At 39.9% G+C, this 12,421-nt stretch overlaps 1 protein-coding gene across 1 annotated transcript in view; it reads left to right on the top strand.

Moving 5' to 3' along the window:
* Positions 1 to 12,421, top strand: part of atp1b1a (ATPase Na+/K+ transporting subunit beta 1a) — a 61,642-nt gene that overhangs the window by 20,012 nt on the left and 29,209 nt on the right. The window contains exon 2 of the mRNA XM_061888311.1: positions 12,055 to 12,183. Within this exon, the coding sequence (XP_061744295.1) occupies positions 12,055 to 12,183 (129 nt within the window). The remainder of the gene's footprint in view (positions 1 to 12,054; positions 12,184 to 12,421) is intronic.

Raw genomic sequence — 12,421 nt, 5'->3', positions numbered from 1 at the left:
TACTTCTCAGTCAACGGGGGGTGGGCCCGTCTAACTGGTTCCCCGGGGTCGGGGGCGTCGAGCTTTGTAACTGGCGGCGGAAAGGGAAGGACGCCATGACAACGGGGAAGTGATCGGGAGCGAGGATGCAAAAGTGTGTGCGTGCACAACAACTTGCCACACAAAGGCACTTCCTGTTTGAGAGAATCGATTGAAGGTTGCTCAGACCTGCTCGCTGCTTACTAGCCACACCCCAACGCCCTCAGGGGGGGCACATTTTATGTTGGTAATATTTATTACAGCATTGCTACTAAACGTGTGTGTGTGTGTGTGTGCGCCTCAGAGGTGAGTGAAGAAAGTCGGTCTAGTACAGGGGTAGGAAACCTATGGCTCTAGAGCCAGATGTGGCTCTTTTGATGCCTGCATCTGGCTGTCAGATAAATCTTAGCTGACATTGCTTAACACGATAAGTAATGAATAATTCCGCTGGTAATCACTGTGTTAAAAATGACGTTCAAATTATATAACATTGTCATTCATTTTAATCCAACCATCCATTTTCTATCCCACCTGTTCAAGAAGTTTGTCAGGCTTGCCCTTGACAGTTTGTCCATGTTTTAGTTTTTTCCTGTGCATTTGTCTGTTTCCTGTGTTTAGTATTTCCAGTGTTTTAGTTCCTGTCAAGTGCTCTTAATTTGTCAGCTTCTTGTCTTGTTCCCTGGGTGCTGTGTTCATTCTCAGTGTGTTTAGTATTTCCTGTCCTTAGTTCCTGTGTAGTGCTCTTGTTTTGTCATCTTCCTGTCTTGTTCCCTGAGTGCTGTGTTCCCCTTCAGCTGCGGCTGATTGGCATCTGGCCACACCTGTTGCCAATCAGCCGGCTCCTATTTGTACCTCCTTTGTCTTGTGTCAGTTGCTGGATTATTGTATTGTCATTTGTATTGTCGTTGCCTCATGTCACTTTTGTCGTGCTACCTGTCGTTTTGTTACAGCTATTACCTGTCATGCTACATCTTGTCCCGGTCGTCGTAGCGGTAAGCTGTTTTTGTTAGCCATAGCTATTTCCAGTTTTTCTGTTTGTGATCCTCTAGCTTCCATGCTAAAGTTCATTTTTGTTTCTTGTTAGCTTCTAAGCTAAAGGCCTTTTGTTTTTTATCCGCCCACGTGCGCGCTTTTGGTTTGAGCCCTTTGTTTGGTTTTGTCTTAGTATTTATACTAAAATCATGTTTGCTCACTCCATGCCTGCCTCCATCTCTGCATCTTGGGGTTCGACACCAAATAACCCTGACAAAGTTGCAATAATGGGAAGAAGTATTATATTTATTATTGGTTAGCTTTAGAATAACAATGTTATTAAAAAGAATAGGAGACTTATTATACTCTAAAAATGTTGGTCTTACTTCAAAACGCACGCATTTAGCTGTATTCAGTGTTAAAAAATATTATATGGCTCTCACGGGAATACATTTTGAAATATTTGGCTTTCATGGCTCTCTCGGCCAAAAGGTTCCCGACCCCTGGTCTAGTACTATTTTAAAGCCCATTTAAAAAATACCAATTGTTACATAACAAATGGAATAAAAGAGCAAGCAGGTGTGATGTAAGGAGGAAATGTTGCAATAGCGAGACTTAATAACTGGGGATGTGTTACGATATAATCACAGCATTAGGGCCAAGGTAGGATGTTATTGTGGTATAAGTTGGTACAAAGGTTTAACTAACACGTGCACAAGGATATTTCACATGTCTTTACTGAGTAAATATCGTGGAACAGTGTTTATGTTGTCTACAAGGTGGATTTATTATATGTTGTGCAAAGGAAATTTCATGTTTTTTGGAAGCTCATGTTGTATTTACATTGTTTATAGCAGGTCATTTTTTAAAGGCCCCACGGCACATTTTAAAAATACAATGGAAAAAAATTTAAAACATAAAAAGTGGTATAAAAGAGCAAACAGGTGAAATGTAACAAGAAATTGTTGCAATGTTTACTCTAATAACACAAACCTGCCATGCAGGAAGTTTCTTTCTTTAAAAAAAAAAAAATAGTGAATCAAAATCAATTATCAATTATTGACCAATTCAAGGCTCCAAATATATCAAATTAAATATTCCACTTTGAGATATTTTTGGGGGCAAATGTTGCATATTTTGTTTGCCATATAAAAAACTGAGCTGTTTTTTTCAAAGAAGGGCCTAAAACGAACAAACAAAAAACATAAACTAAAAAAAAAACGTATAATTGACGAATACATCTGAAGTTGATCTCGTGACCATTGTGTTAAAAGTAAACAGTAAAAAAAAATTATATATATTATTATTTTTTAACACTTGTGTTTTGTTTTTAAGTGTCATTGCACAAAAAATAATAATGAATAAAATCAATGGTGTTATGAGTTTTTTACCTTTTTACGGCTCCAATTATTATATAATCTCAAATATTCTACTTAAAAATGTTATTGGGTTAAAATATTGCATATTTGTGGGTTTTTTTTTTAAAAAAAACATGGTTTTCTTTGACAAAAAGAGCATACAACCTAAATCTTTAAAAAGGTCGTATTGACAGATAGACCTAATGTTGAACTAGAGATTTAAAACTTGAATAATAATACAAATAATAATACTGACTACTGACACATTTTTAACATTTTATTTTGACCAAAACCCTTTGGGGTCCCCGGGATCAAGCCTGAGTGGAGGCCTAAATGTATATTTTTTTATACATATATTGTATTGGTTTTTAAAATAATTGGCCCCCGCTTGCTTTGATTTTTCAGTGTACGGCCCTCAGTGGAAAAAGTTTGGACACCCCTGGTTTAGAGGGTTAAGCGCAATAAGTCTTCAATTTCAGCCTAAACCCTTTCGCTCTGCAACATTTTCCATTTATGAATGTCCAACTGTTTTTTATGTACAACTGTTTGTTTATTTTGTGGACCACTGACTCAAGAATAATAAACTAAACCAAAAGTCCCCAAAAAGAGTGGTGTGTAAAATGAAGTGTCAGGAATGTTTATAACACACTTACTGTGATAATCAATTAGGGATGCACCGAAATGAAAATTTGTGGCCGAAGCCGAATACAATTTGAACGCTTGGCCGAAGGCCGAATACCGAATAATGAATGCAGTTTTTCATACATTTTTTAAATATTGCATAAATAGCCTAGAATAAATATTTAGACATGTTTTTCAAATAAAGTAATTTTTTATTGAATATTGACATTTTTTTAATATTCCAGTAGCCTTTGCTTTTCAAAAAAAGCACAAAGTTTTTCATTTATATTAGGCCTTCAAACAAAACATGCATTCCCCCAAAAAATAAAGTGCATTAAAGTGGATAAACCAACAACAAAAGAATTATTGTCCTTTTGGCAAAAGTCTGCTTAGCCACAGTAGATATGCTAATAATGTAAACAGAAGGCTCAAGTAAATCTCAATTAAGTGTGTGCTTGTAACCTCATACACTTATACAGGTAGCCTACACAACAGGCTAATAATGTAAACAGAGGCCCCACTAAATCTCAATAAGTGTGTGCTTGTAACCTCATACACTTATACAGGTACACAACATTGTAACCTCATACACTTATACAGGTACACAACATATCCCAACGTCACTGCACGTTGGTTGATTGCGTCACCGCGTCAAAAAATTGCGTCACACGCCACTATTCGGCCTTGTTTTTAACTCATTCCACCGAAGGCCGAATGTGGCTTTTTTTGCCATATTCGGTCGAATATATTCGGTTACCGATTAATCGGTGCATCCCTATAATCAATCCATCACTCAATCAATGTTTACTTATACAGCCCTAAATCACAAGTGTCTCAAAGGGCTGCACAAGCCACAAACACATCCTGGGCTCAGATCCCACATTAGGGCAAGGAAAAACTCAATGATGGGATGACAATGAGAAACCTTGGAGGGGGCCACAGATAATCATATTTTTACTACAAAAAAGTATTTCTTAAGGGCAAATAATTGTGTTTCAAGCAAAGCCCACCACTAAAACAGGAATAAAAGATGAACAAGGTTGTCACGCCAAACCTCTTGCGAGTAGTGTGTGTGTGTGTGTGTGTGTGTGTGTGCGCCACTGCAGGAATGACCATGACTCACCCCCTAAATACCCCCAGCGTGCACCCCAGTGTGCAACAGGAGATTATTGGAAAAGGGGGCGCTCACAATAGTAGTTAGTCACTTGGGCAATGAGACCAGAAAGAGATCCTTTGTGGCTTCACTTCCCGGTGGAACAATAAGCCGCCCCCTCGCCCAGGACCGTCGAGAAGTCCTCGGGGCTCGTGTTCCAATCATGTCCTTGATTAAAAACAGCTGTTTGGACATGGCAGCTGCCTTTGGGCAAACGTGCTACTGTCCTATACATAGAACATCCATAAAGCAAGTACTGCACACTTGGGGGTGTTAGACTACTGCGGAGTACCATGCACAAGTCGCCTTTTTTGTTCAATGCCATCTTTTCATGGAGTCCTTCTACAGCTACTATGTTTTCATACTCTAGAAACTCTTATTTTGCTGTATGTTTGAAATTCTTCAGCAGAGTAGTGGAGAGTTATGTTTTCTGGAAGTGATGAAAGCTGGCTTGTTCTGTGACTGGTTGCTTTTAGACATTACCCAGAAGTCTTAGTGATAGAGCGGAGCGGCAATACGAGCCAGTACAAAGGTCTGCAGGGTCGCTAATTTGTCTCTTTTGTAGGGAGGTAGATATTGAGGAGCTGTTCTTTGTCAAAGAGTCGATCAGAATACTTTTTTTGTTGATTATATATTGATTGATTGAGACTTTTATTAGTAGATTGCACAGTACAGTACATATTCAATCAATCAATCAATCAATGTTTACTTACGTAGCCCTAAATCACCAGTGTCTCAAAGGGCTGCACAAGCCACAACGATATCCTCGAAATGAGTTAAATAAGAAACTAACTTATTTAGTTATCAAACAGAAGAAGCCTGAAGCTTAACTCAAAAGAATTTTTCTCAAGTGCAAAAATTACGACCAAATTTTCAATTGACATTTTAGTAAATAAACAAAAAAATTATTAAATTTTAGCCATTTTAGCACAGCTTAACTTTATGTACATTATTTTTCATACTTTTTATGAGTCTTTTGTTTTGTACTGTATTTGATTGATTTAATTTGCCTTAGGTTCATGTGTTCATCAATCAATCAATCAATCAATCAATGTTTACTTACATAACCCCAAATCACGAATGTCTCAAAGGGCTGCACAAGCCACGACGACATCCTCGAAATAAGTTAAATAAAAAACTAACTTATTTAGTTATCAAACATTGCGTACAATTGACTACTAAATGGTATCACCCCAATAGGTTTGTTAACTTGTTCAAGTCGGGGTCCACGTTAATCAATTCATGGTAGCTATATACCTATATCAGGGGTCGGCAACCCAAAATGTTGAAAGAGCCATTTTGGACGAAAAATACAAAAACAAATCTGTCTGGAGCCGCCAAAATTAAAAGCCATATTACATACAGATAGTTTGTCATGAGAAATAAATTGAATTAAGAGGTCTTAAAGGAAACCATCCATCCATCCATCCATCCATTTTCTACCGCTTATTCCCTTTCGGGGTCGCGGGGGGCGCTGGCGCCTATCTCAGCTACAATCGGGCGGAAGGCAGGGTACACCCTGGACAAGTCGCCACCTCATCGCAGGGCCAACACAGATTGACAGACAACATTCACACTCACATTCACACACTAGGGCCAATTTAGTGGAAACCAAATGAGCTCAAATATAGCTACAAATGAGGCATTATGATGCAATATAGCTAGCCTAAATAGCATGTTAGCATCGATTAGCTTGCAGTCATGCAGTGACCAAATATGTCTAATTAGCACTCTACACAAGTCAATAACATCAACAAAACTCACCTTTGTGCATTCATGCACAACGTTAAAGGTTTGGTGGACAAAATGAGACAGAAAAAGAAGTGGCATAAAACACGTCTTAGAAAGTCGGAGAAAGTTATACATGTAAACAAACTACGGTGAGTTCAAGGACCGTCAAAATTAGTAGGACAAAACGGCGCTCGCCAAATATTCGAATTAGCGAAGCATGTTTAATACAAACAGTGTGCTTTACAACAATTAGGGAGGTTTGTGTCATGTTTTTCCTCCTACAGAAACCATATTAAGACAAAAAATATGTTTTTCCCACTCATCTTTTTCCATTTTTCATACATTTTTTGAAAAACCTCCAGAGAGCCACCCGACCCCCGACCTATACTATCAGTTTCAAGACAATATTGACAGACCGCTTTATAGTAAAGATAAGATAACCGTATAATAAAGTTGAGATAATGAAACTGTATTAGCCGAAAAGTGAATATCATAAAATGGATGGAATTGTAAAAATATATGTATTTTTTTCAAATTTTTGGAGAATTGCTTAAGAAGTGTGTATAACTATTAGGGGTGTAACGGTACGTGTATTTGTTTGGGGTTTTGGTTCGGTTCGGAGGTGTACCGAACGAGTTTCCACACGGACATATTAGGATGTGCACCTAATGCAGAGCGCTGCACAACACACAGCAGGCTAGCAGCGACCGGGCTAGGACAAAATGCAAAAGCCAGAGCTGGAAGACTCTCCTGCCTCGTTAACATCTCCGTAGAAAAGGAAATTATTTTAATATTTCATTGATATTGTTACTGTATTTATGTTTGGTTATAATTATAATCAAAAATGTAATCATTCAATGTATTGAAAATGTGAAGTATCAGCATTGGTTTGACCGGTATGGGCGGTATAGCTCGGTTGGTAGAGCGGCTGTGCCAGCAACTTCAGGGTTGCAGGTTCGATCCCCGGTTCCGCCATCCTAGTCACTGCGGTTGTGTCCTTGGGCAAGACACTTTAGCCGCCTGCACCCAGTGCCACCCACGCTGGTTTAAAAAAAAATGTAACTTAGATATTGGCTTTCACAATATAAAGCGCTTTGAGTCACTTGAGAAAAGTGCTATATAAATATAATTCACTTCACCGACACTACTAACCACTTGGTATGGTATCGCCCAAAACGAAAGTAAAGTATCCAGACAACAGAAGAATAAGTAGAAAGTAACCAGATATTAGCAGTAAATAGACCAGGGGTCTCAAACTCAATGTGCCTGGGGGCCACTGGATGAGGCTGGGCCGCGAGAAAAGACTTCTTAAAAAACTTTTTCTTAAATGTCTTTATTTTTATTTTCAACGCAAAATAAAATCAAAATATAAATGAATGAATTGACAAGAAATGTGAGGCAATGCAATATAAATAATAAAAAATACAAATAACGGTTGGATTTGGTCCAGGTTATCAGGGACTCTTATTACTGACGGACAGGTGTCGCGGTGTGACTGCAGCCAGGTACGTAAGAAAACCCTCGTCTCCATGGCAACGTCTGTCGCTTTCACTCATTTGCCGCTTTTCCACTAATGCAGGGGTAGGCAACCCGGAACGTTGAAAGAGCCATTTTAGACCTAAATAACACAACGCGGTCAAATAAAACTCGCGAGCCGCACTAACATTAGTGAAGTGAATTATATTTATATAGCGCTTTTCTCTAGTGACTCAAAGCGCTTTACATAGTGAAAAACAATATATAAGTTACATTTAAACCAGTGTGGGTGGCACTGGGAGCAGGTGGGTAAAGTGTCTTGCCCAAGGACACAACGGCAGTGACTGGGATGGCGGAAGCGGGAATCGAACCTGCAACCCTCAAGTTGCTGGCACGGCCACTCTACCAACCGAGCTATACCGCCCCATTAAACATTAAACTTTCATATTAAGGTGGGAGCCGCAAAATAACGTCTAGCGGGCCGCGTGTCTGAGACCCCTGAAATAGATTAATAGTTTTGATAAAATACAAGGGGAGCCTTTTATTAAATTATGATTTATATTGTTTTGTGTGATTATCACAAAAGGCTGCATTATGTATCGCACTATATCCATTTTAAGACATATCGCCCACGTCTAAGTTTGACCTTTTTATTGAATCCTCACGTTGGCAAAGATGCCACATTTTTATACTTGGCTATCTACAAGTCATTTCTCAAATTCAACGGCGTTTCTCATCTTTTTTATCAAAGTGCTGGCACTCGCAACTTTCTTTGGTCCCATTTTGGATTATTTTTCAGTCGTACTCTTTTAAAAAGATGGATTCCTTTTTTTGGACTCTACAGTTATGTAGTGATAGCCAACAGACGTGTCACATGTTTAGTCCTACAAAAACCCAGACAATGTACAAAAACCAAGGTGATTTTTGATGAAAATGAGTGAGACAAAAAGGTCCTAGAGTAATATTTTAAACACATATTAAAGGGGAACATTATCATCAGACCTATGTAAGCGTCAATATATACCTTGATGGTGCAGAAAAAAGACCATCTATTTTTTTAACCGATTTCCGAACTCTAAATGGGTGAATTTTGGCGAATTAAACGCCTTTCTGTTTATCGAGCTGGAGGCGATGACGTCAGAATGTGACGTCGCCGAGGTAACACACCCGCCATTTTCATTTTCAACACATTACAAACACCGGGTCTCAGCTCTGTTATTTTCCATTTTTTGGAACCTTGGAGACATCATGCCTCGACGGTGTTTTGTCGGAGGGTGTGACAACACTAACAGGGAGGGATTCAAGTTGCACCACTGGCCCGAAGATGCCAAAGTGTCTGCCGCCAGACCCCCATTGAATGTGCCAGAGTGTCTCCACATTTGACCGGCGATGCTAAGACAGACATGGCACAGAGATGTATGGATAACCTGCAGATGCATTTGCAACGATAGTCAACGAAATCACAAAGGTGAGTTTTGTTGATGTTGACTGCCAGCTAATCGATGCTAACATGCTATTTACCGGCGGTGCTAAAGCAGACATGGAACAGAGATGTATGGATAACCTGTAGATGCATTTGCAACTATATTACGTTTCCTTCCACCCACATTTAATGCGAAACAAACACTTACCAATCGACGGATTTAAGTTGCTCCAGTGTCAAAAGATGCGAAAGTCCTGATCATTTGGTCCGCACATTTTACCGGCGATGCTAACGTAGCTATTCGGCCATGCTATGACTATGAATTCGCTCAATAGCTTCAGTTTCTTCTTCAATACTTTCATACTCCAACCATCTGTTTCAATACATGCGTAATCTGTTGAATCGCTTAAGTCGCTGAAATCCGTGTTTGAATCCGAGCTAATGTCACTATATCTTGCTGTGGTATTCCCATTGTTTGTTTACATTGGCAGCACTGTGTGACGTCACAGGGAAATGGCCAGTGTCTTCGCAGAGAGCGAAAATAAGGCACTTTAAAGCTTTATTTAGGGATATTCCGAGACCGGTAAAATTTTGAAAAAAACTTCAAAAAATACAACAAGCCACTGGGAACTGATTTTTATTGTTTTTAACCCTTTTGAAATTGTGATAATGTTCCCCCTTAAGGTGAATGATGGTGAGTGTATCAAGCATTATTACATGTGCAGTCGAGGCCAAAAGGCATTCAGAACCTGGCTGACTTTTCAGTTAAAGCTAATTATTTGTCATATTTGTGATTCATTTTAGCTGGAAATGACTCTAAAAAGAGGTGTAAGGTAGGGCTGGGCGATATATCGATATACTGGATATATCGCGGGTTTGTATCTGTGCAATATAGGAAATGACTATACGGTGATATTGGAGTATATGTGTATGATGTCACTAAGATGACATATCAAAACAACACTAGATTAAAGTGCACTTTTTGTAAAGAACGCCACTATAATAGTTTAAAACAAAGTGCACTTTTGTGCATGATGTCACAAAAGATATTTCAATAAGTATCAAATAAAAATGAGCTGCATAATAGTGTATGTCCTTCGCTATGTGGTAGGTTCCTGCGGACGTTATCTCCTTCGGTTGTTGACTATTTTTTTCATACGGTGTTGATGTGGAAATGGTTGCTTGGGCCTTTTGTTGGTGTGGAACCGAATGCAAATGTTGACATGCAGAGTTTCAAGCACTCCTCATTCTCTAATGGGGGACTTTTCAAATGATGCTACACATTAGCAGTAGGTGCGACTTTTTGTGACAACGTTTTTGCCGCATACTTGGCATATTACGGTTGTCTGTTCATCATATTCCCGCTTGAAGCCAAACCACCGCCAGACGATGGACCCCCTGCTGTTTTTCTTGGGAATTAATTATTCCTTCATTTGTTACCAGATTCGCGCCTTCTCTCTCTCGTATTACCACTCTGCTAGCATCACAGCTAATGTTACACATGCTGCTACCTCTCTGCTCAGCGGGGGCGTATGACGTGAGAGTATGTGACGTATGTAAGAAGGTGTGTTTGTTTTATGTCTCTGTGAGAAGGAGACAAGAAAGAGTGGGAAGAGCCTGTAGTGTAATGCCAGCAGCCAAAAGCAACGTATAGTCCAATATCACCATAAAGTCCACGGTTTCCCACACATTCATTTATTTGTGGCGGCCCGCCACGAAAGAATTACGGCCGCCACAAAAAAAAAATTTAATTTTTTTTTCGGCTTTTGATTCGCTCGACCGCTCATAAAAGCAATTGGACTCTGTGAATGAAGCTTGTAGTTACATATTAAATAAATATGTAAATATTATATAAATATGTACATAAAGTGTTGTAATTATATTCCAACTCGCGTTCTTCTTGGTCATCGCCGCCGCTTCCACTGCTTCATAATGCGCCACACATTTTCCATGGGAGACAGGTCTGGACTGCAGGCAGGCCAGGAAAGTACCCGCACTCTTTTTTTTACGAAGCCATGCTGTTGTAACATGTGCTTGGCATTGTCTTGCTGAAATAAGCAGGGGCGTCCATGAAAAAGACGGCACTTAGATGGCAGCATATGTTGTTCCAGAACCTGTATGTACCTTTCAGCATTAATGGTGCCTTCACAGATGTGTAAGTTACCCATGCCTTGGGCACTAATGCACCCCCATACCATCACAGATGCTGGCTTTTCAACTTTGCGTCGATAACAGTCTGGATGGTTCGTTTCCCCTTAGGTCACGGATGACACGATGTCGAATATTTCCAAAATACATTTGAAATGTGGACTCGTCATACCACAGAACACATTTCCACTTTGCATCAGTCCATTTTAGATGATCTCCGGCCCAGAGAAGCCGGCAGCATTCCTGGATGTTGTTGATAAATGGCTTTCGCTTTGCATAGTAGACCTTTAACTTGCACTTACAGATGTAGCGACAAACTGTATTTAGTGATGGTGGTTTTCTTAAGTGTTCCTGAGCCCGTGTGGTGATATCCTTTCGAGATTGATGTTGGTTTTTGATACAGTGCCATCTGAGGGATCGAAGGTCACGGTCATTCATTGTTGGTTTTACGCGGAGTGATTTGTCCAGATTCTCAACCTTATGATGATATCATGCACCGTAGATAATGAAATCCCTAATTTTCTTCCAATTGCACTTTGAGAAACGTTGTTCTTAAACTGTTTGACTATTTGCTCACGCAGTTGTGGACAAAGGGGTGTACCTCGCCCCATCCTTTCTTGTGAAAGACTGAGCATTTTTTGGGAAGCTGTTTTTATACCCAATCATGGCACCCACCTGTTCCCAAATAGCCTAAATAAGTGTTTGGTGAGCATTCCTCAACTTTATCAGTATTTATTGCCACTTTTCCCAACTTCTTTGTCACGTGTTGCTGGCATCAAGTTGATGATTATTTACAAAAAAAAAATGTTTATGAGTTTGAACATCAAATATGTTGTCTTTGTAGCATATTCAACTGAATATGGGTTGAAAAGGATTTGCAAATCATTGTATTCTGTTTATATTTACATCTAACACAATTTCCCAACTCATATGGAAACGGGGTTTGTAGCTGAGGTATTATAATCAAAGGTATTTTTCAATACGTCTTGATAAATATCAATAATGATCGGTAGTTGTCAGCCGTATATATATGAATTATTATATGAAGTGTGACTGTAGGAGCGCCACCTACAGCTCGGTGGTCGTCAGTGTTTCGATCAAATCCCAAAGTTTGCACCTGAAGCAAATCTGACGTTTCCTTCTTCCCTCCACAGTGAAAATCCTTCTCTTCTATGTCATCTTCTACGGATTCCTGGCCGCCATCTTCGTGGGGACCATCCAGGTGATGCTGCTCACCTTGAGCAACACCAAGCCCACCTACCAGGACCGAGTGGCCCCCCCAGGTATGTCATCAAAATGGCTCCAAGGTTGAAGCGGAGATGGCTTCAGCCATTTTGTCCTTCACTTGCCTGTCAGCGGCGCCCCCCTCCCCTGCCCCTCCCCTACCTCATGTGTGTGCACGGGGGCTCCTTGTTGTGGTGGTGTTGCCACAGCGCCACCTCGAAGCTCGGACAAAATGCTCTCTTAACGCGTTTATCTGGCGCTGAGGAACTGAGCGCACATTCGAGCCGCCGGCGGTAT

Source organism: Nerophis ophidion, linkage group LG26, assembly GCF_033978795.1.
Source record: "Nerophis ophidion isolate RoL-2023_Sa linkage group LG26, RoL_Noph_v1.0, whole genome shotgun sequence".
NCBI lineage: Eukaryota > Metazoa > Chordata > Actinopteri > Syngnathiformes > Syngnathidae > Nerophis > Nerophis ophidion.
This window is presented reverse-complemented; position numbering and strand designations above follow the sequence as displayed.